We start from the raw sequence: 25605 nt of genomic DNA on the forward strand, positions 1-25605 counted from the left end.
TTTTCATCCACAAGAAATATTATTTTACAGCTAGTCACGCTACTATAGCATCCTCTTCATTTTGTTCTCCAAAATAGAAGAATACTTTCTTAGTAAAAATTGAAACTGATTCTCAAAATAGTTTGTTTATGGTTACATTAATCTTAGATAATTTTGCAAATGAAGAAACTATATATAACACACGGCTTTTAAGATTTCATTTTATTGAGATGATATAAATTGTGTAATTGGATTTAAAAAGAACACAGAAATAAATGCTTCTAAATATTTATTTAAGTTCTAGATTATACATCAATCACATTCATAGACATTCTAAATACAATCACTTTATTCATCTAATAATTTCAATCACATTTTATATGCAAACATATCAGTTCCTAGATAGTTATACAGATCACATCAGATTCTATACATTATTTTACACAATCAGGTGTTAATGCTAAAAGTACCTAAAAACTAACATAAATGTCTAAATATATTATTAATTGCTAACTTAACATTTGTTATCACTTTTCTAAAATAAATCAAACTAAAATAAATCTATCTATCTGAAAAGGAAAACTTAACTTTAATTCATTTAACATATATGACGGTACGAAACTCTAAATGTAGAATACGATTTTTTAGCTGTTGGATATATTTATTTTAATTTACTATGAATTTTTTAAAGATGCCAACTGTTGATAACGGAACTTTAATTTTTGTAGTCTGAAACATAATTACAAATTAAAAGCAGGGAATTTGTTAATTTTTTTCAAACATATTTTCATCTAATTTTAAGTATAAAAACACAATTTCATTTCCATTTAATTATAAAATTGAATTTTAGTTTTTAAAAAAATTGTAGTTTAATTTTGCAGGGAAAAACGTATTCTACACATAATATATTCTTCAATTATGAAAACTACAGATTCTTTCTTCCATTTTTTTTCAATCACATATGGAGAAACTTCCACTCTTACAGATAATTTTTTTCTTTGTCTGCCTTACTATTCTTACTTTAAAATATTATAGATTTTTTTCAATATACCACTCGTATTCTCAGTTATCAATAAAATCATTGAGCAAAGCATCTTAAAATGCCGCCTAATCTGTAAAGTATACAAAATATAACAGATAATGATTTTTTTTTTATTTTCTTATCTGTCGCTGTCTGTTGATCCTTTTGTTAGTTGAATTTTTTCTAGAAATTATAAACATTTAAAGTCAATAAAAATGTTATTTAAACTTATCGATAAGAATGTGAGTCCACTTAAGGATCACTTCATATTTTATTGGCTAAAAATTGATACAGAGTAACAATGTTCTTTAAATAAAAATTTAAAAAATGCTTTTTTTTTTCAAATGTCAGAATTTGGGGGTTATTTCAGTTATTTTCATACTTTATTTACATATTCTATGTAATTTTTTTTCGTAAATTCTTGAACTTTATTTCAAGATGCACGAAAATGGTATTTAAAAGGATTTAAGCATTTAATCGGATATAAAACGATATAGTTTAATTACAGGATAAAGTTTTCAATTAAAAAAATTATTTCTAAAATTTCATTCTTTGCATTAGAAATTATTTGTTCTCCCGAAATTATAAAATAATTGTGGCTAAAATATGAGTTGTAGTCAAAAATAATATACGAGTTTGAGGTCTTAAAATGATAATATTATAAATTACATAACAAATTAGAAAAAAAGCAAGCCTTTCAATTGTAAATATTGACTAGTAATTAAAATGAGTTACTTTTCCAAACAATTTTAGATATTTAGGAGGGTTTTTTTTAAATAGAAGTATCAATCTTCCTGAATTTAAAACTAGATTGTAAAATGGCAATACTCTGCTCCTTTTATGTTATATAAATAGTTCATAGAGATAATGTTTCGAGATATTGAATTATTTAAATCGCTCTTCTTGAAAGATGTTGTATCATTTTACATCACTGTAGGCTCCTATTTTCATAATATTCATTAACTGAAAAAAGTTCCCATCACATCTTCTTAAAAAATCTTCACTTTGAAATGGTACAAATTAACCATGCATATTCACCAAAAATTAGTTCATTTTAATATAGCGAATACATTTTCCAGTATTTTCAAAAACCCTATTACAAGGTTTATCCTTTTTTGCTGCCATGTCCTCCTCGCATCCATACAGTCCGAAATACAAAACATTAAATAAGTGAAAGGGAATGCGACATCCGTTGTATAAATATAAATATCCTTATATCCTTTATCTATGAAGCTTTAGTTCGATTGCACTAAAACGACACTAGCATCTACATCCGTCTACTAACTTAACCAGGTACTACAGTGATATAAGGGCATCCACGCATGAAAAGATTCACACGCGGATTGGTTGAGGACTTTCCATGACACCATTGTTATTATTTTCACAGCAGGGCAAGTCTTCTTCGATGGGGGCTAGGATATTGGAACGGCTGTGGAGGGGCTTGTAATTGGGGTTGAGGCTGAAAGAAAATTTTGAGTATTTCTTGCAGAATTCGGCTATCCTGTTGCAAGCTTCTCGGAGATCGGATTCGGGTACAGTTAAGACGAGACGGACGTAGTTGGGGTAGTCGAAGCACTGAAAAGTAATGAAAAACATAAAAGTTAATGCTATATAAATATTTTTTAAAAAATTAATGGTTTTATTAATAATTTCTTAAATTATTATCAGAATAGCCCATTGTGAATATGATTATCTGAGAACGCGGAATTACTCAATAATTTATGCACCTTCTCTTAAAAAAAGAATGTATTAAAATTTATCTTAATAAAGTGAAATAAATTCCTATGCAAGTAAAAGATTTCTATCAATTAGATACAACGTAAGAGGCTTCCTTTCCGAAGATAACGGAATATTTTTAATATTTCTAAAATATGACATTGATGATTCAAAATGCTTTTTTTTTTAGCTTTTAACATTTAAGCTAAATTCCAAATATATTTAATATTTAATAAATCTTATAAATGTGGTAATACTTTTCAAATATAAACCTCAACTTTAAATATAAATCAAGTGAACAGAAAAGAAAATTAACACTTATCGTTAATGACTTTTATTGTTTTCTAAACTTTTTAAAAGTTAGTTAAAGCGAAACGGGCTTTCTCCTCAGATTCAATATATGACACTAAGATCTTTCAAACTAAATTGTGTAATGACTATGTAGTTTAATGAAATTCCGTTTCAATTGTATGCGAGTTAAATTTCATGTTTTCCTTTTAGCATATGGACAAATCTTCTTAAAGTATAGTTAATTTAAGTTTGTAAATTTTGTCGTAATTTGATGATTTAATTAAAAAATTTTGGTGTTTTTTACTAACTTTATAGTTTGATGTAATTTCTTGTTAATCTAGATTGATGTTTAAATTTCTTATTTTTATTTAAAAATATTTTATCGTTTATATATTTAATTCTGATTTGTTCCAAATTTCCAATTTTTTTAATTTTGATATATGATTTTATTAAAATATATCATTTCCTAAATTTGTAATTTTGTGTTTATGACATTTTAAAACGATTGATTTTACTGTTTTTATATTTCTCATACTAAATCTTATTCTAAATTTCTTAAAATTTTTCGGTTCTCGAGGGATCTATACTTGGACGAAAGTCAGGCCCTTCTCAGAAAAAAAAATCCCCGGTTTGAATCCCTATACGAAAGTGACCTTTAATAAAGTTTTCAGGCTAAATTTATTATTTTTTATAGTTTTTCATTTTATTCTGATTTTATAGCTATTTATTAATGCAAGGTATTCTTAAGGCTTATTTGTTGGTCCTAGTTTGGATTATTGATTATGGCCTTATTCTTTCATTTCGTTTATTTGGAGCAGTTTGGGACTCTCACATCTAACATGTATGCAAACAAGACAGATTGCCTGATTTATTGCTTAAAATGATATTTTAATAGTGCATGTACAATGAAATGCAACATTTTAATCAACCAACTATCATTTTAATAATCCGAAATATATAATCACTGATTTATTAGAATAAAAGTCATTCCTTATGTGTTATCAGAAAGAAAAGAAACGTAAAGACAACTAATCATCTATTGTATCATATAAAGGGATTTAATTTTTTAATTTTTTTGAACAACTATTTTCTTTCCTTTTTTTTTTTGTCATTAAAATATTTTTTTCAAGAATAATGCTGAAAAAGTGGAGTAATTTTCTACAAAATGGCATTTTACGATTTTCAAATATGTTAAATATCAAGTAACAAATTAAAGTGCATTTTCCAAGCTGATAAAATTTACAAAACTCTTCGTAGCAAACATTTACAATTAGTTTAGATCAATTCATGAATTGAAACAAGCTTCATGCATATTTTTATTTTAGAAAATATAAATAATTAAATTTTTTAAATAAATCTTTCTATTTTTAATTTAAACACTCCAGACCATGAACATTTTTCTTCTTCAGTATATTTCAGTTTCAGGGGATTATTATTTTGATTTGAAGGACAATATTAAAATATTCCATGAATGGAATAGAAATATCATTTTCATCCTCTGCAATTTTTACATAGGACGGTTTTAAACGAATGTACTGACATAAAATAAATAGATCATTAAAATATTTTTAATAAAGAATAGTTAAATTTAATTCTGATTTTAAATAATTTCTCTTTATCTCTTCCATAAATTTATTTAAGTAAATATGGGTTTTAAGATTTCAATATTACAAAAATAAAAATATTCTATTAAAATTAAATTTTAAATGAAAATTTATATTTTTTATAAATATCTTCTGTTTTTTTACTAATTTTTAATTTGAATGTTTCTTCACATTTATTTTTTACTCGTCGTCTGATAGCTGTGCTAAAATATTTCTGCCGTTCTTCTAAAAATAAATCATTCGCCATTTCGAAAATAGATGCGTTCGTGTTTTAGATTCAATATTAAATAGTTTTATTTTATTCCATTTATAAATTTATTTCAGTGGCAAAAGATGAATTCTGAGGATTAAATATTCAAATATTTACAATATTCATATATTTGAAATGAAATTTTAAATATAATACATTTATTTTTACAAATATCTTTGCTTCTTTACAACTATCGTATTCTGACTGCATAAAAAACTACTTTTGCCATTCTTCTAAAAATAAATTCGTCGAAGAGACAGAAATAAATAATGCCTTTCGTGTTTTATTTCCATTTAATAGCATAGCCTAGCGCTAAGAGAAATCAAATAACAATTCAAATCAGCTCAGGACGACTCTCTTCGCTCGAAACTGGCATGCGCCAATACATAAGCTCTGTCATTACCGAGAAAAGTAAGACCATTTCCTTAATAACGCAAAGCATCATAAAATTATCCCAAGTAAATCAAAGGAAGGCCCATTATGGGCAGGCGGAGAATTCCCGCGTATCGATTTGGTGATTTTGTTTCCTAGGCTACTTCCCTTTGACATTTAAATGACCACCCCGACTCATTCTTTGCCGGCCCTGGGGAAGAAGAAAGGATTAAGGATTTGCCACCCTGGGAGCGTTTCTAAGGTAACGGGTTTACCTGTCACGTGGGTGGTACTCAGACCCAGCAAATTGGCTCAGACGGGATTTTTGCCATTAGTCCTGTTTCTTTTAAAAACATTTTATCAATTCTTGTGCTTACTTTATTTCAAGTTGAGGGACCGTTAAGACTTGCCAATATTACTTTAATGAGCTCATGTAATATTCTTTAAGGGGAATTGGAAGAAAATCAAGATTGTAATTTAATAAGAAAACAAGTACGAATTTTGTTTGGTTTTTTTATTAAACTACATTTGCAACTTGAAAACGTAAAAATAAAGTTTAGATTAATATTTTATCGAGTATTCAGTTCTGAAATCATATATATGACGGAAAAAGTGACTTTGTCATCACATCGATGAATTGAAATAAAGATATTTATGATTGATATTGTAAAGATAGACTCATTTCCGAGAAGATAATCCTCACTGGTTCATTACAAAGTGCGATACAAACTACTCTTCTTGTAGTGTTTAAAGAGAGCAAGAATTGAATTAAATCGTTAATTGAATTAACAAGCAATTAATGTTTCTTCATTATAGATCTGTAAGAAAGACAACTGAGAGTTTTTTTTAACTTGCAATCTTAGGTGCTACATTCATGAAAAGATTAGACTGCAGCAAAAATGAATGTGATTGCTTTCTTTTAAATAAATATTTCTTATAAAGGAGGGAAAGCATTTCATAGTATTATAAAAATATTGGTTACAAAATTTGATCATTATTGAAATATCTATTTCTTTCAACTTTTATAATGTGTTTTGAAGCTGGATAACTTTGAATATTTAAATTTCATATATACATATTAATGTTCAATACAGATGCATTAAGATTTCGTAATAATAGGCTAATAAACTTATTTTGTTTATTCTCCATATGGTCTAGTAATATCATTAAACTCGGTATTCTATACAATAATCAGGAAGCTAATACAATAATCAGGAAGCTAAATACAATAATCAGGAAGCTAAATACAATAATAAGGAAGCTAAGAGCCTACACACTATCAGTAAGACATAAAGTTTTTTTCTGTATATTCAATAATTATTAATTACATTAATATCATATTTGGAAGTAATTTACTCTGAGTGTCGATGCACAGATTTTTTTTTTTTTTTTGTATTGCCAATTAGTGAAAGTGCTAACAATGAAAAGACCTTTTTTAAAAGATATAAATACACGATTAATTTAATTTATATTTTAATTTATTGTTTTATTGATCCTTTCCTTTCTACTCTAAAATCCCTTTTATTGCGATTGGAAAACTATTGTTTAATCATTATCTTGATATTTGACATTAAGTCAAAGAGCCAAAATTATAGAAAGAGAAATGCAATAAAAGGCTGAATTTACTGATTTGCTGTAGCAAAAATGTTTATATTTAAAACTTTAGAATCTCTTAAATATTTTTTCTGACGAAATTGATCCTATCCAAGATTCTCTAAATCCGTTACAAATATATGTAAGCGTATTGATGGAAGCTGACATCAGGTATGAATTTAAAACCAACCAGTGAAGTTGACAAAGCTCTCGAATAACGACAACTATTGCGAAAACGTATCTTGTTTAGATATTTCTTGAAGACTAAGCTACTGAGGCCTGTATTTTAACGATTTTATGCTTTTTCGCTAGTATTATGTTCGTATTCAATAGAGGGAATTCTTTGGCATTTTTAGTTAGTCTGTGCCGTTTGGGCATGAGTGAAATTTTCCACTTTTTGGAACAGAAAGATGATGGCTACAAGAATTTATTGAACATGCTGCAATAAATATGTAGAGAAAATTTGTAGATTAAAAAAAAACCCATTGTAGATGTTTAATTTTTCCATATAATAACGATTAAAATTTATAAATCTAACATTTAATATATTGTAATCCCAATTTAATTTAAATTTCAGCATAATTCAGGGGTGTTTGTGGGACCCCAAAAAATCCCCTGAAACTTTTACGGACTTACTACCGACATTTTGGAGTTTCGAGAAGGGGGGGGGGAGAAATGAAAAATTGCAATTATGAAGTATTGAATGACCTAATTATAAAAGTTCAATGAATTACTTTTTTTGCAAAATTAATAACCATTAATTTTGCAAAATTAAGACCTCTGAACAGAGGTCACGTGATCGCACATCTGGTCGAACGAAATCTCTCCTTTTTTTTTCTGCCGCGCCTACTTGCCGAAAAGAATCCAGAAGAGAATGTCCGAGAACCGGGGGAATGAGTCATAACTCGTAATAAGGAAAGAACAAAAAGGAAGTTTTTCCCCCCTTTTCACGCATTATCACTGCCTTTGGAGAAAGAAAGGAAAAGTTTTCACCACACACACTGACCTTGCGTTTTCTGCTTTCAAAGCAAACAAAATTACCCAGATCAAAATAAATAATTCATTATTATACCTATTTCCTTTTGAACGACGATCCCCGGAATTTCCGGGTATCGAAGTTCAAAATCCCCGGAATTCCGGGGTTTCCCCGGAGCACAAACACCCCTGATAATTTAACATATATATTTTAAAATTTTATTTAATTAATTTCGTTAATAATCCCACACTAGCACTGTTATTATTATCACTTATTTTAAAGAAATAAATCACTTAAAAATTGAAAACATATTTGAAAAAGTATTCATTAATGAGTTATTTGTTCACTAATATCTATTTTCTTTAAGTTAATTCCTTTTTTTATATTACTTACAAAAGTTGCTGAAAATACTAATTATGAAGTAGTATTTTTGCTCTTGAGTGATTTACAAAATTCTATTATCATGCAATATTTTTCTATGTAATCTTTATTTTTTAATTACATTTTTATTTCAAACAGGAAATAAAAGAGTGAAATGAATTAACCAAGATACATCTAACAACAAGCCGCAATTTAGTTTCAAGTTAGTTAAATGAGATCTCGATATTCGATGTGTGATATGTTTAAATGTTCCTTTTTTGTTTTCTATACTGACGCACTTACCTTAAGCATGTAAAGCTTAATACAAAACGGCGGGAAAATTTCCGATTTTTGTTTTATAAATTCTTTTCAAATAAAAAAAATTGTGAGCTTAAAAAAATTGGAATTTAATTTCAATTAAAAGATAAATATTCGATAATTTGCGCCCGTTTGAAGTAATTATTTGGTGTACGTTTAAATTTAATATTTTACAGTTAGAGATAGTAAATAGAAAAACTACGAGGGACCACATTATTGATAATAGTGTATTTTCTATTATTTTTATTTAGATAGATTGTTTTAAAATATATAAATTGTTTTTTATCATATAAAAAATTAATTAAATGTTTATAGTGATACATGTTATTTTTTGCTAATTAGTATTTTTACTTGCAATATATATATATATATATATATATATATATATATATATAATTTTACTATTAGAGAAATTCTGTAATTCACTGATTCAGAAGAATTATGATAGAATTTCTTTCTATTAACTTTAAATATAACGAAATTCTATCTATTGAATTCTTAAAAGTTTTAACTTTAAATAAAAATAAATTAAACAATTTTAACGCACATTCGATAATTTTTCTGTAACAGAAAAATTATTGTATTATTAAATTAATCTATTGTTCATAAAATATTTATTTAAATATATTTTCATTTTATGACTATTTCAGTATCACTAATTTAATCGTTTATAATAAATGCATGAGATATTCTTCCAGAAATGGCTTCAATAACAATGAATAAATATTTCATAAACAGATATAAATTTATTATTGAGGTATTACTCCTCTCCCTTTCAAAAATATAATAGCAATTCGATAGGAAAAATTTTATTTCGCCGATATCTCTTTATTAAACTGAGTAAGATACGAATTCAAAAAGGATATAGAATCCTGAGAGATCATTTCTCATTTTATTTCCGCTCTCCTATCGTGATATACTTTTCTCATTACGAATTCTTTGTCATCGTCATTGAAATACGTTTTCGCTTTTGACGACGTATGATATTTTATTTCACTTATCTGTAAGATCGTTAGGATTGCTTTTATTATTGCTTTTTATTTTACTATCCCTTTATTGATATATGCATTTCTTTTATGGTTTTAAAAATAGAAGAGATTGGGGCTAAAAATGGCATTTAATTTTAAAATACAATATTTCAGATAGAAAAATTTTAAATGGGTTTTAGAGTGAATTATACTTAAAATTATATTCTTAGGAAAAATTATAAAAGATTTTTGGAAAGCAGTTATAATGAAAGATATCAATACAGATAAGAAAATTACGTATTCAGTTCTAAATTACAGATCTGAATATTTCAATAGTTTTTATTTAATAATTAGAAATAGATTATGAATAACTCTTTGCCGCATGATATCGATATTGCATCGATATGAGAAATAAATAAATTAAACTGATTTAATTTTTAGATGTATATTATGATATTTATTTTGATGTTTTAATAGTATTTCAACATGGATTCTACCCAGTGTATTTTTTTCGAACGCATTCTACTGGTTATTACACAAGTTATTCCTGCAACTTTCTGTGAAATCATTATTCAAATCATTTTGTTTGTTTTCTTTTTCCTTTTCTTACTTGTTATTTTTATATCATTTTTAATTGTTTTGCAATTTTTTTATTCTTGTTTTCAAAAGATCATTTTGCATCTAAAGCTTGCTTAAATTTACATGTATTAAGAATAATGATATATTTTAAATTAAAAATATATCTTAATTTTTCAGTGCCTGTAATGTTTTATATCTATCTTTTTCCATTAAATCAATTAAACATTTGAAATTGGATAAAAAAAGATAATTAAAAATAAATTCAGATAACATACCGCTCCAGGTAAGCACATCACAGACTGTTCACAGACTAGTTTTTCCACGAAATCTGTATCGTTTCGGAGACCAGAAAATGTATTGATATCAATTCCAACCTGTGAAAATTAAATATTACTATCACATTAGTAAGATTTTCACAAATAATCTCTCTTTTATTTATTGTCATTAACATTAATACAAAAATACTATAAGCACAAAGCAGAGACATTCAGCTTGTAGAATTATCTACTGGAAAGCGGAAAAGTTTTAAGAGGCATAATATTGATGCATTGGCCAATAACTAGTACATTAACATTAAAATATTTTAATATTAATTAATTATATAAAAAAGTAAAAATTGTTTAAGAGAGAAAATCAATGACAAGAACATGAGTGTAAAGTTTAAGCGAAAATACATATTGACGATTGAGAATGACTAACACGTAAAACAATTTCTTTTTTTTAGCATAAAGCTCAGCTGATATATTACTCATTAAATGAACTAAAACTGTAAATAGGCGGCTTTATTTATATTTTTAGTTTTTTTCACATTTTGAAATCTTTCTTCAAACTATGATTATAATATATATATAAAACTCTTCAAAATTATTTGAGAAAATGAAGAATTTTCTCTAATATTCTTTCTTTTTTCCATTTTAATGTTAATACACCTTGAACATTGATCATTTTAAACTACCATTTTGAACCTTTCTGATTGGCCATTTTTGAGATTTTTTAATGAATTTTCCAGAACATTTAAGTGTATAATTTAGAAATAATGAAAAGATAAATGAAATAAAAAAAAATTAATACTGCGCTAACAATAGATGCTAATATATTTCTGCTAAAATTTAGTTCAAAATATTACATTAGGGGTTTCAATTCATCTAATTTCTAAGGAAAATTTTAGTAAAAAGTAAGAACTTTTTTGTCCTAATATAAATTGATGCAAAGCAAGACTGAAATTATTCATATTATGTTCTGTGAGTTTCAATGCAGCGAAATGCTTATTAATTTGAATAAAATTATATTATACTTAATTTGAATACAATTTTTTTAATGTTTAATTTATGCATTCAGAAAACAATACTTTTCTTAAAGATTAACTATATTTGGATAATTAGTTGTCAGATGTAGAATTAAATCAGTTAAGAAAAGATTTATAGAAAAATTATCAATCCTCTTTGTTGGCGAAATTTTTCAGTGTTTGCAAAACAGTCTTCATCATAAAGAACATAGACAGTAAAAATAAATAAAAGAACATAGAAATGCTAATTGAAACAATTCATATAATTCTATCGAGCAATAACAATTTCTATAGTTTCTATTGAATTCGGAAATACACAAGTTTGGTCTTATTTATCCTCGATTTTGGTCAAAATTTATCCTCGATTAGACAATAGATTGTAAGATATTATTTTGTCCAGTGCAATCATATGAAAATAACAAAAAGTAAATATTGTTATCTGTAATACTGAAAGAAAATATCTTATATGATCTGTTTTAATATCTGAAATAACTCTTAGCTCATACGTTGAATTTTATACAGTATGTATTATAAGCAATACAGCTGTTTAAATTGTTCGTTTATTACATTTGTGTGTATTTTATTTTCTAATGCTTTTCTCATGGCAAAAGATATATGTAGACAGTTTACATGATAATTCGGAATTCAAATAGAGAATTTTCAAATGCCTACGTCAGAGACGAATCAATGAATTAAAGACATGACAATTTTATCTATGTGCGGAAATCCTCTTAAGTTCAAGAAAATGTTTGTTTTCTCAAACAAAGAAAACTTCTATTATTGCGTATTTGTATTTGGTAATTTGTCTTTTTGAACTTAAGAGGAACGTTGTTTAGAATAAATTTTGGTGAATATTGAATAATTGAAATGTTGAAAGGTATCTTGGATGAAAATAGTATCAAATTTTTCAAGTAAACCATTTCTAATTAAAAAGAATAGAAACTATGATTGTGATAAATGGAAATAGCAATTGAATAAAAAATTAATTAGTTAATTATTAATTTGTTAGTTTAATTTAATTTTCGTTTTAATTTCTTTTATTTGAGAAAACTTATACTATTACTTTTCGATCCATTATTTTAAATTTTAATAATTAATCTATTAAAATGATAAAACAAAGTTTTACTTTAATTTTTCTATTTTAAACCTCTTTTACGTATCTAAAAAGTAAAATACAGTGATGAAAACAAAAAGCATAAAAAAATATTGATTTGCAATTCTTTTCAAATTTTGATTCAAAGACCCTTTAATCCTTCTAAAGTGTTTTGTGTTATATTTTCATTGCATATAATATTCCGAAAATAATAATCCTAAGAGGTACAGATACTTATTTCCATAACCAAACTATCCAATTTGATTTTAAATATTTTCACCAAAAACCATTTAAAATAATTTCCATATTATTTTAATTACTCAGGAAAAGATTAGTTGTTGAGATGGCCATAAGACTGGAGTAAGTTTTTCATATACATGAGGACCGAGAAAAATGATAAATTTTATGAATATATTTAAAAAACAAATAAACTTGTATGTACAGAAGTATATTGGCCTACATTAAAGTGTTCGACTCTAATATCCATTACATCCGTTCAAATAAGAACCGACTCACCGTAAAATGAAATACGCAGCATTCTTGAGATGTTGAATTTACATTTAGTGAATGAGGTAGTTTGGAAATATTTCAATGGTGGAAGTTGAAGGTTTTCAAAAATAAACATTTCTAATTCTGAGTTGTTTATTTTGGAGATTTTGCGAAATGGTTTGATAACGGTTGTAAGGAGTATTAGTTGTGAAATATATTGTTCTTTCACATTCTTTATGAACTGGAAATTTCACAATCAGCGGTCATTTTTTGCTATTAATAGCTTGCTTCACAAAACCTTCTGTGCAAACACGTAAATAATTCATGTTGTAACACGTGTAAGTTTGGAAATCTTTCATGATACAAACATACCGCTGGCAGTTGTATTTCCATTTGTTTCAATTATATGACATCCAAGTAATGCTAAAAAAATTCCATCCTTTTTTAAGTTTGTTTACAACATGGACACTTTATTTATGTATTCACATGAACATTCGCTTTAACTATTTCCTCAAAGAGACCCATGTTTACCCTTTTACGTTTCTATGCATAACTGTTAAAACCATCTTACATGACGTTGAATCTTCTATATTTGATTGGTTTAAATAAAGATTATTATTTTCCATCAGTTTTGGAAATTGAATTAAATAGGTTTGAAATGAAATTGGTTAAAATAAATATTTTAATATTATTCTTCAGTTTTGAAAAGAGAATTTAATGCTTTGTAATTTTTCTTGCTATGTGGTATCAATTATTTGATGGAATGATTTGAATTTTTCCTCTTGCACATTTGAAATTGAAGAAAGCTGCTATTTGATTACTTTTTAACAATTTATGTGAAATTAGTTGTTTAAACTAAATTAAAAGCATCTGCTGTTTATAAAATCCTTTAAATATCAAATTAAAAGAAAGAAAGAAAAAAATTGATCGGAAAGAAAGGAGGAATTAAAGCTAAAGAAGCATTTATAACGACTGCAGGTTTGTAAGTATTTTAATTTCTAACGTTAAGTTATATTTTTTACAAATTCTTTTAAATTTTTTACTTAAAAAAGGTGCCAGTGATAAAATACTTTCTAAAAACATCCCCTTTCCTACAATTACTTTTGAAACAAATGCCTCTGATTTTTTTTCTTTTATCTTTGATTTCTCCTTAAAATTTCATTATTGGTATCATCTCTTTTTTCCCCCTTCAAATTCATGTAATAAACGCATGATTCATAGAAACAGAATTCAACCTAATAAACAAAATTTGTGCTTATTCATAGCAATAATTCTGAATTTTGCTATGCAAGCTGAATGAAAACTGATTGACATTATATGAGAAAGAATAATTTATCATTTTTCGCTTATGAATATATGGTTTTAAGACAATAATTTCCATCCAATCATTCTCTAAAAATAACAAATATTCAAATGCTTAATTAAAACTTTTTTATTTATTTCATTGCTGAGGGTCTTTTAATATTCTGCAGTAAACCGAAGTAGCAGTTTATAAATATTTTTTTTTAAAGATAGCAACATCGTATAATTGCGGAACACTCAGATTCCGATAAATTTAATTTCTGTAATGTCCCTTTCAACTGGTAGACACTAATTAAGCATCTTATCGAACATACAAAAGCATTCTGTACTGCAATATTAGACATTTTTTCGCATTCAAGGCGTGGAATTAAACTGCTATGCAGATTTTATGTCGTTATGGATAAATTTTCTTGAAGTAGTACTTAATTATTTGAAATTTCGACTGTAGATGGCAGCACAATATCAAAAGTAAAATAAATGTTTCTTTCCACTGATAAATTATTACATTCTGCAAACTTCATGTTACCTTTTTTATTAATTAGTGAAATAATTTCTCTGCAAAATATAGCATTGATATATTCTTTTAGATAAATTTTTACTTACCATCATATACATAGCACCAGATGGCATCACAGGAGTAAGACCTGGAATTTCGGACAGCACAGAAAAGGCTATACTTGCGTTTACCTGGAGATTATAAGTGAGAAAAAATAAGTAACTTCAATCAAGAAATAACTGATTTTGTCTAATTTTTGTACATTATTTTAATTAGCTCATTTGTAATAAATTACGACGATCAAAGAGTTAGCATTACTTGTTTTGAAATCTTAAAAACAAATGCTTCTAACTTTATTTAATATAATATATATTTAAATATTTACTTCATGCATTATAGGAATAATATCTTAATAAATAATTCAATTTCTAATTAATTAAAGTTCATATTTATTCCCCAAAATGAATAGTAATTATAAAAATAAAGTTTTCAAAACTGGTCATTATAAAGTACCGATAATTATTTTGTTAATATATTACTGTAAAAGAATTGAAATTACTTTATATCATAAAAGGAATTGAAATATAATTTTTAAAAAGTAAAGCAAAAAAAATTAATGCTACAATGATTTTTACTACTGATAGACCGAAAAGCGAACACATCTGCAGTACATCAGCGTTACAAAATGCACTTTTGTTAAACTTGCAGATAATCGTAAATTAAATAAATGGTGAACAATATTTTTAAAATATTTGGAATCAAAATTGATTCAATTCCGTTCGTTCAGTCGGCTTTTTTTTCCCGTTTTCCTTCTTTTTTTTTTTTTTCTTTTCTTTTTTTTCCCTTCTTTTTTTTTTTGTAGTATTTTTTTTGGGGGGGGATTGTTAATTTTTTTTTCAATAAAATATTCGCATTTGTTTTTCAATAATAACCGAAATGCGCAGTATTAACTCTGACTTCTTATTTTTATAGCATGAAAGTACGTAGTTAACAAAAAAAAAAAGATAGTTTATTATGCAAAGAAACTGGAACAAGGATGCGCGAAGCCTTTTCAATGATGTGCTCCTAAACTGCACGCTTAGAATTTGAATTCATTTCCTGTTTACAAACTAAAAAGACAGTAACATATTTTAAATGATTAAAATGTTCACTAGTTTCATCTAGAATTTCAATTTCTTCATTCATACATGCTTTACATATCATTAGAATTTTTTAAAATAATTATATACATAAAGATATTCTTCAGTTTATCAATTCGCTGATTTTCATTACGGGTTTTTCAAAATTTACATTCACAAAAAATAGTACAAGAAATTAGAAGAAAAAAAAACTTGTTACTTTGTCACTTCATTTACTTACTTTCACAGACATAATAATATCATTAAAGAAATTTTGTGGGGTGTCTTTCAGTATGTTGGGCAGTGCCCCCTGAATAATTGTATTAGTTCCCATAATTCTTTGGCATAGAGACTGTAATCCATTTCTTACCTGTAATAACACAAACATTTATTTTAGTGGATAATTTCATTTAACAAAAAATTTGCTCAATTGCAACAGATTATTTATTTCTACAAATAATTAAATTTGTTATATATTTAGAAACTATATGATTTACAAATGTTAAATAAATAATTCAAGAATTGAAAACTAAAAATAAATTTCATAGAATGGAAATCTGAGCATCTTAATTTTGCATAGTAAAAATATAATTTTTTTGTTTCTCTAAAAAAAAAAAAAAAAAATTAAAAGCAAAGTATTTTCCATCTCCCTCCCCCCCCCTCCCATTTTAAGATAATGAATTCATTCTCATTTGGGTTATCCGTAACTTCTATTGATTTTGATTGATTATTGAAGAAGATACACAACAGGATTTATTAAACGTACTGATTTTGTTTGTACACATATTTACAAGTATGTTAAAGTGTGCATTATATATATTTGATTTCAGCATAAAACTATTAATGACACTGGACACTTCATTCAAAAATTCGAAATAAATTATTAAAATATCTTATTCCATTAATGAAATGTCTTTTCTATAAACTTATAGCAAATTAAATGTTTTTGATGTGGCAATCATTTATTGATGATGGGACGACAAACAGTTCAAAATTATGATATCCGTCTTTAACTGCGCTCAAACACAGCTTCAAACATGAGCATCAATGCAAGACATCAAATCTGATATTTTTTATTGTTTATTTAGATGAGTGTCCCCTTTAGAAGTAACGTTCGTATAATTTTGAGGCAAAATTCGATAGAGAGAAAATTTAATGCAGATCTCACTAGCCGTAGTTGTTTTATTCCGATAGATTTAATGTGCACCACGTCAATAAATTTTCTGTTGGAATTGGTACTTGAATTGAAATTTTACCATCAAACTAGCACGATATGAAATTTTCTGAAGTTTAAATCAAAAAGATTTGTTAGTGTAAATTCACACAAATTTGAATACCAGATTTTTTTTTGAATTTGAAAATGTATTTATTTGACGCAAATATAAAGATGCGCAAACTTACGGAAGATCCAAATACTTCATTTCTATCATGGATCAAAATCCAACCCATTCTCCAGCCAGGAACTAAGAACCTATAAAAAGAACGAGAAGTTTTTCAAAAACCAGTTAACGGCAAATGAAACCAGGAAAAACCGAAACTTGAATTCAAAATATTATATTTCATGTTAAAAGGAATTGATTTTTGCAAATGTAATTACCTTTTGGTAAGACCGCTGCATGTAAGTATAGGAACAGACAAAGATAAAGATGCGATAGGATAAAATTCTTCCTCTGAAAAGACCTGTAAGTAAATTAAAAATACATGAATTAATTAGACAGAAAGAGTCATTCATTAATTTCGACATATTTATCTGAGACAGAATGAACTACAATTTTAGTAAATTTGAGTTCAGTTTTGAAAACTTTCTCTACGTCTGTCTCTAATTTTAAACTGAGTCAATTGCAATTTATTGTATTTCAGACTTCTTATAATGCATAAAATAATTTTGAAACAATACAGCATTAGAATGTTTTTTCATTGTTTTGCAGAAACCAGCCATATCAAAAAAGTGTTTACAGCCAATGTCTCATTAACAGCTTGCAATTCTAATTAATATTTTGTAGGGAAAAGGGTATAAAAATTCCCACAATAATTCTGTGAAATATCAAAATTTTGAATTTAAATTTATTACGTGTTCTACTGCTGAGTTTTACCGTTTTACTTAAAGTGAAAATTTTTATTAACAGGAACACCGTCTTAATAATTCAACAACGGTTTTGTCTTCTTACAATTATTAATAATTTTTTATTTATTATTTAATTTTAGTTATTTAAAATATTGTTGTTAAAATAAATTTCTCTTGAAGTATTCAGTGGCTGGTAAATTTTTCCCCTTTTAATACTGTGAGCAAAGGTTTTGAACCATAACAAACCTAAGCGAACTTTAACAAAAACCTTTTAACCTATAAAATATCCCTTTTAAGATGTTTTACTCGTTCAAAAACTAATTAAAAGCAAAGTTTTTGATTTGCTTCAAAAATTGTTCCAAGTCTGCTATTTCATCTTCATAGCTTAGCCTTAAAATTGAGATTTCACTCTAAAATAACAGAGAAAACATTTAGAACAGACTCGTGCTGCCAGTTCAAGGACTATGCATTACTTACACTTCCTATAAACGTGGCCAGAGTTAAATAGATAGAGATACTGTCCTACTTCTTCGTGTTTATCACATGTTAAAGTGACTTTTGAGTTTATTGTACTGCTGTTAGAATTACACAATTATTTTACTTTTACTTCCAACCTTGCTGAATTTGATTTCAGTTGTAGTATAAAATTTAATATTACTGGATAATTTCCCTGTTCAATAAATAAATTGGAATTGTCTATTTACTGAGATATAGATATATAAAAATGTGAATATTTGTGCATTTCTTAAGAAATATATTTAAAAAATAAAAACAATAATTATTAAGCCTTCAACAATAAATTTGCTTTTTTTTAAAATGTAGTTCTAGAAAATAAGTTTTAATAACCATTCATAAGTGAAACAAATGGTGGTAAACTTTTGTATTTGTAAATTTTTTTAAGAAAAAATATTTAAAAAAAATTAAATAATTGAAATTTAAGACTTTAACTATATTTTTATGCAATTCTAAAAATAAATCTTAGTAATCATTCAATTAGATAAGAAAATGATGATAAAGGTCAATTTATAAATTTAATAAACATTTCCATCATAAAGACATAATTCGAAGTTATTATGTTATTTTAACATCCTCAAATGAACGTGGGTGTAAACTTCTTAAAGAGAGCTTCATCATATTTTCAAGACAATTATTATTAAAATAAGCCATTCGAATGTGGATTTTGTTCAATTAGGTTTTATTAAGGCCGCTCCTATTAATTTGTCATTCTAATTAAACAAAACATATAGAAAAAAAGCCGTTAAGAGTAAAATTGAGATTGCTATATATTTTTTAAAAACCTTAAATGTTTTTAACTGAAATTCCTTTTTTCGAATAAGGCATTAAAAAAATATGAAACATCAAGTTAAATTTCCATTTCAATTGTAACGAAAACGTTCCTGATTTATAAATATCTTGGAAGTAAAGATGTGTGAAGTTGAATGCTGAGACGCACTCAAATAAAAGTATATAAACGTTATTTTTCATGAAAACACGTGTTTTCATTAGTATTCTTGTACAACAGACATGAAATATGGAAAACAGGAAGTAAAATTTCTAACGGTTGTTTTTATTATCTTTTTGAATTTTCAACAGATACAGTATAAGAAAAATTAGTTTTTTTTTTTTGATGTGAACGAATGAAAAATAATGAAATATGACAAAATATCCAAGTAATTTTTAAAAATAAATAACATTTCATTTAATTCTAATTAATTTCATTTAATATTTTTATAATAAAAGAAAACTGAACAGTTTATGACTTTTCTTTTCTTATCAATCAAATGTGTATGGTATAGTATTATTCGCAATTTTTTCTTATAAACTGTTATAAGAAAAAAAATATTTATTTAATTTACTCATTTTGTATGATATGATTTTGCATTTCATATTATATTATACAATTCAATCTTTCACTTCAGAATTTGAAAAACGATGGCACATTTCTTTTATTTCTTTTTCCCTTTAAATGGAGTTTTTGAACAAAAGTCCCTTAATTTTGAATGTTACTAAATAAAAAAAAATATACTACTTAATTATTTTAAAGTAATGTCGTTTTTTTAATGGGAAAAATTACCTTTCTATGCCCTTAAATATTTTTTTTCCTAACTTTGATGCCGAGATATTTACATACCCGTCTTAAACACAGACTTTTTCCCCGAGATATTTATTTACCAGTCTTAAACACAGAAATATACGTAAGCATATATGGTGGCTTCTATGATCGAAAAAAGAGTGTTGTTTCAAAGGATGGTTATTTGAAATAGTTCTTTTTACCCCCTCTAAACAAGCAAAAGTTATGAATTTCATGTTAAGATTTATTGTCTAAGATTGTTGCAATTTTAATTTTAGGGCAATCAACCAGCCGATGGAAGCTTTGAATAATCTTCATTTTTATGAAATCAAACTTTTAATCAAATGAGTACTATTTCTTTAAGAGAAATATTTTCTAACGGATTATTAAATATACATTTTGAATATGCGTGTACTCACAAACTGCTCGTAGATTTCATCCGCTATAATAGGTACATAATTTCTGGCGGCCACTTCGAGAATAGATTGAAGATGTCTTCTTGAATAAACCGAACCACATGGGTTGGATGGGTTGTTCACAACTATGGCAGCGGTGTCTTCAGAAATTTGATGCTCTAGATCAGCAAGGTCAACCTCCCAGGATTTTTCCGGCTGAAATAATTATTCTATGTTTTTAAAAAGGCATTTGGAAATAGAGCTGGAGTAATATATTAATTTAATAAGAAAATCAATCGAAAAAAATGAACCAATAAATGATGGATTTATGATTTTTATTAAAAGGAATTAACTTCAAAACTGAATTAAAAACTATAACTTTATCTTTTTCAAAAACTCTGAATGACTATTTAATTAATAATCTGTGGCTACACAAGTAATATTTTACTCTCTTATATATAATATTTAGAATTAATGATAAAACTGAGACGAAAATTTATAATAGATTAAGTACTTATAATAACGAATGCAATACAAAAAATTTTTTTTTAATTATTCAATTTCATGACGGCATATAAATAACTCTTAATAGATTATTATAAAATTTCTTCAATAGTGAATCTGCAGCTCAACATAGAACTGGTAATAACTTTGAATAGGTTTATCTTTCGGTTATAATTTTGAATAGGTTATCATATTATGCATACTTTGCAATGGATTTAATTTTATTTATTAAAATATCAGGAAAATAAATTTTAATGCTTATTTTATAATTTTTAAAAGTATGGAAATAGTAACTAGGCTTTTCTAAGTGAAATATTTATATCAGAGCAAATAAAATGTATAAATTAACAATTCATATCGAGTGACGAATTAAAAATTATAAAGAAAATTGAACAATCTTTGTGAAAGTTATTTCCTATATAATAAATTTTTTTATTGCCTGAAGGATATATTGAAGATCGAATTCACCATTTAAGGAGCAATAATTTATAAGAAATGTAAACCAAATTGTCAATTTAATGTAGAATATATATTAAATACAGTTGAAAGAAAACGTTACAAATATGTAGAAAACAATTTTAATAAGTGAACACAGGCGGTGTTATAATTTAACTATCCAATGCAGCTATTGAAATTTCTCCAAAGTTATTAATGTGATCTTAACGTATTAAATGAGCTTAAAGATAATCCTATCTTTGTTGGAGCTTCTTTGAGATTTGCCCAGTTTAACAATTTTCATTAATTTTAAAGATTCTCCAAATTTTTAAACATTTTTTTTCGACTTACCAATAGGGAATAATATTTTATGTTGATCCCTAAACTTTCCGCTAGGGTTTTATAAAGTGGGAATCCTGGTCTTGGCACGAGAATGGTTTGTCCAGGATTTGCCAAAACACTAATAGCCAATTCTAAGGCATGAGAACAACCAGAAGTCAAGACAACATCCTGTTAAAGAAATGATACATGTTTTTTTATATATTGATGACAATTACACAACATAAAACAATCTAATGAATTTTTAAAACATTTTCCTTTGACAATATTTTGAGATCTGTTTCTAACACGATCGTACAATGTAATACAATCGCAAGATTCTGAAACAGTTTCACTAATATAGAAAATCATTAATTTCATATTTTAATGGTCAATGTCTACAAACGAAAATAAACCCGAATTGATGATGATGTCGTACCTGCGTTTTGCCACGGAAAGGGGGTGCAGTAGCTTCTGAGGGTAAAGGACCCTGAGCACCTGAGGGCAGAAGTCTGACTTCTAGCTCATATGAAGATGACACTCACATATCCGCTTGCACAACCCCTTTTACAGGGGGGGGGGCACATTCCCACGCCTCACAGATGAAGAACAACCATACCCGAACCGGGATTCGAACCCGGGACGCCCAGATCATGTGGAAGATGCGCTACCCCTATGTCAGGACGCCGGCATAAACCCGAATTCAAACAATAAAATACTCGTACATTTCCAATGGCGCATTCTGGGTAAAGTACAAACCTACATTATTATTCATATAATCTATGAAGTCATTGATTTACAAATTAATAAAACAGTAAATTTTTAATTCTTTGGTGATAAAATGAATGCTGAAATTTCAACCTTATCACTACTCCGCTGTCAGATGAAGAAACCTCAAGAAACTTTTAATTTTATAACTATATATCTGACTGATGCCAAATTTTGTAATTTAAAAAATCATCGATGGTATATAATTTTAACTTTAAAGTTATGCAGTTGAGGAATAGTGGAATATTTTAAAACAGAAGCAAATAAAATTAATAAAACGGAAGCATTAGAAAGAAAACAAAAAATAAAGTATTTCGTGTAACAGCTGGCTTAAGACTGAGAAAAACTTGATATATTATTTTTGAATTATTCTAAGCACTCAAAAGATCCTCATTGGTGATAGTTTTATCAGTAATATAAATATGCGGAATTTTTAATACCTTCAATTTAAATAACTAATAAAAATACTAATTTTATACTAATAAAAACTTAAGCAGAAGATAACAAAATGTTTGGGGGGGGGGGAATTCGTATACGAGGCTACTATAAAACGAGAATTATTAAAATTGTACTTTAATTAATTAGAAATGTATTAAACATATTGATAAATAAGAATTCGTGAAAGTTGTAATGATTGCTTTATTTTAGTTAAATATAGCAAAAAATGAAATAAAATAAAATAAATTTAATTAATGGAGAGTTAGTGCAAAATTAAATTGAGCAAATGCTTTATGTGACCATGTAGTGACGATATTCATTTAGAAAACTTTAAAGCTATTTTTAGAACTTTTTAAATTTATCAAAACAAATTTTGAAATTGAAAGAATGGAGCCTATCTTTTCATGTAACCTTAAATAACTATAAACATCATCAAAATAAAATCTCCTGGAATGCTTTTATAAGCAAATCCTTAACTCTCTAAATGCTCATAATTTCCTCCGAATGCCATCGTAATCGTAGCGGATGACAAAAAAAAAAAAAAAAAAAAAAAAGGTGAAAAAGTCAGTTTAGATAACAATCTAACCTACGCAACGATCTGCTAAGTGAAATAAAATTGCGTCGAACATATGTTGGATCGAATTTATCGCTCAACTGCTGAGCCTTTAATCCAATTTGGCGATGCACTAAGCTCCTGTATATCTGGTATTAGGTGTAAGATTACAACTTTGGAGTCTCATCGCATTTATTCGTAAAATGTGAAGGATTGATGAAGTTTACGACTATTAAAAAAGCAGAAAACTGTTGACCTTAAACAAGGATTATTTTTGCAATTTTTCAACACAGCGTTTCGTAATTAAAACTATCGCGAATTTTCTACGAATCTGTTGCGCCGTCCAAAATGAATTACGAATAGTTTGGCATCCCATTTGACCTAATTTAATTTTGCTCCTGAGTGAGATTTTTCAGATATGACTCGTGATACGTCATGTCAAACATAGAATAATTAGAAAGTTTCAGTTGCGTGCTTTACATTTTATAATATGGATGGCGATAAGTTGAAGTTCCAAATAAAAACCAGAGCATAAACTTTTTATCGTTTTCTGATGTTATCATTCTTTATAAAATAAAATGTTATTGAAGATACATTATTAAATTTATCCATGGTAATATTTAATGTTTATTGACTTTTAATAAATAAATACTAATTTATTACCAAAAAATAATCACATTTCCGTCAGGACAAAATAAAACATAAAAAAAAGTTATGAAAAATATATCTGTTTTAATTTTAGAGCCTTAACTTCAAGAGAATTCTAATATTTTCATTCAGTGTTGTATTTTTGCTGATTCTTGATAAATCTATATGTATTTTAAGGTCATTAGACTGAAGAAGAACATTAATCTTTTGCTTTATTACTTTCTGAATTTTACAAAACCTACAAAATGATAATTTTTAAAAAATTTTCTTCGTTGACGATTACTGAATACTTAGAGTTGCATAGCCAAAAATCTATTATCTTAAAATTATTTTTAGACTGAGATAATATTCTATATTTCGATATCGTTTGATTATTCTTTCAAAAAAATAATGTATAACTTTATTAGATATGCATTTAAAGATGATGCATCCACATAAATTTCAATGAAAATTTTATTAGTATATTAAATTACACATATTATTGGAAATTTGAATATTTATATTAAATATGTATAGCGATAATCTGTTACCTTTTTTTTTCACTGACAAAAATTTTGAGTTCTGAATAAATACATTTCTTATTTACCGTTGTAAAAATTCTAATATAGATACAATTTATGAAATAAATTTGCTTTTTTTTCAAGTTACTAGAAAAATAAATCCCTCTAACTCAGAATTTTGTTATAGATTTTGTAACATAAATCATTTAATACTAATAAAAAAACCAAAATATTGCAATTATTTCTGGAAAAAATATGTCATTGCCTTTCTAAACTGTCGCATGAAATAGAAATTTAAAATTATACACTTCTCTGAGAGATTTTTCTTTATTCGGTATTCCATGTTTAGCATACAATGGTGCCACATATAATAGTCACCTGTTGTGCAACTTGTATCAGGTGGAGTTTGGCAGACAAAAACAAATCTCCTCACGCTAATAACAACAAAAAAACGTACCCAACTTAAAATTTATGATTTTTAAAACGCTTTACTAACGGAATACATGCCTTCGTATCAAAATTAGCATAAAGTGGCTATTAAAGGAACATTCTTAATGACAGGGCAAGGTTGTCGCAACAACGTGCTTTAAATATCAATTTTAGCGAATAATTGATTTCGTCAGAATTTCAGTGCGCAGCAAATAAAGTTAATAGCCTTTTCCACTCTCACTATTTTATATATTATTTGTTTGATTGCGATAGATTGGTTAGATATTCCAGTTCCCAGTGCCACCAAGAACGTTACGAAAGAACAGTGATCCAGAATTAGAAAAATACAACCCATGAATTTTCCGGGGGCATTTCTTTAGTCTGGATTTAATTTTGGAACATTTACAACAACAGCGTCTGTGAGATTAACAGTTGCATAAAATAATTCATTCAAAAATCGATGACTGATGCCAGAGGCAAATCGTTCTCATGAACAACGTCGATTGCTAGTTTATTTTTTTGGTGGCGATAATGAAAGGATCTTTTGAAATGAACTCAGAATTTCTATAAATATTTTCATTTGTCGCCCCTTTTTTAAATAAAAAAAAAACCTCTCATAGTAATTATTTAAACTTTTCCCATTCTCATCAAATCTTTTGCACACAAAAAAA

At 26.7% G+C, this 25605-nt stretch overlaps 1 protein-coding gene across 2 annotated transcripts in view; it reads right to left on the reverse strand.

The window, feature by feature from the left end:
- Positions 1-251: 251 nt before the first annotated feature.
- LOC129972343 (tyrosine aminotransferase-like) overlaps positions 252-25605 on the reverse strand; it is a 34821-nt gene continuing 9467 nt past the window's right edge. For both annotated transcript variants that reach the window (XM_056086447.1, XM_056086446.1), the window contains exons 5-12: positions 21632-21790; positions 20366-20557; positions 17408-17490; positions 17212-17281; positions 16052-16180; positions 14800-14883; positions 10303-10401; positions 252-2575 (exon numbers count right to left, since the gene is read on the reverse strand). In XM_056086447.1, the coding sequence (XP_055942422.1) occupies positions 2333-2575; positions 10303-10401; positions 14800-14883; positions 16052-16180; positions 17212-17281; positions 17408-17490; positions 20366-20557; positions 21632-21790 (1059 nt within the window). In that variant the 3' untranslated portion in view covers positions 252-2332. The remainder of the gene's footprint in view (positions 2576-10302; positions 10402-14799; positions 14884-16051; positions 16181-17211; positions 17282-17407; positions 17491-20365; positions 20558-21631; positions 21791-25605) is intronic.

The sequence above is a fragment of the Argiope bruennichi genome, chromosome 6 (assembly GCF_947563725.1).
Source record: "Argiope bruennichi chromosome 6, qqArgBrue1.1, whole genome shotgun sequence".
NCBI lineage: Eukaryota > Metazoa > Arthropoda > Arachnida > Araneae > Araneidae > Argiope > Argiope bruennichi.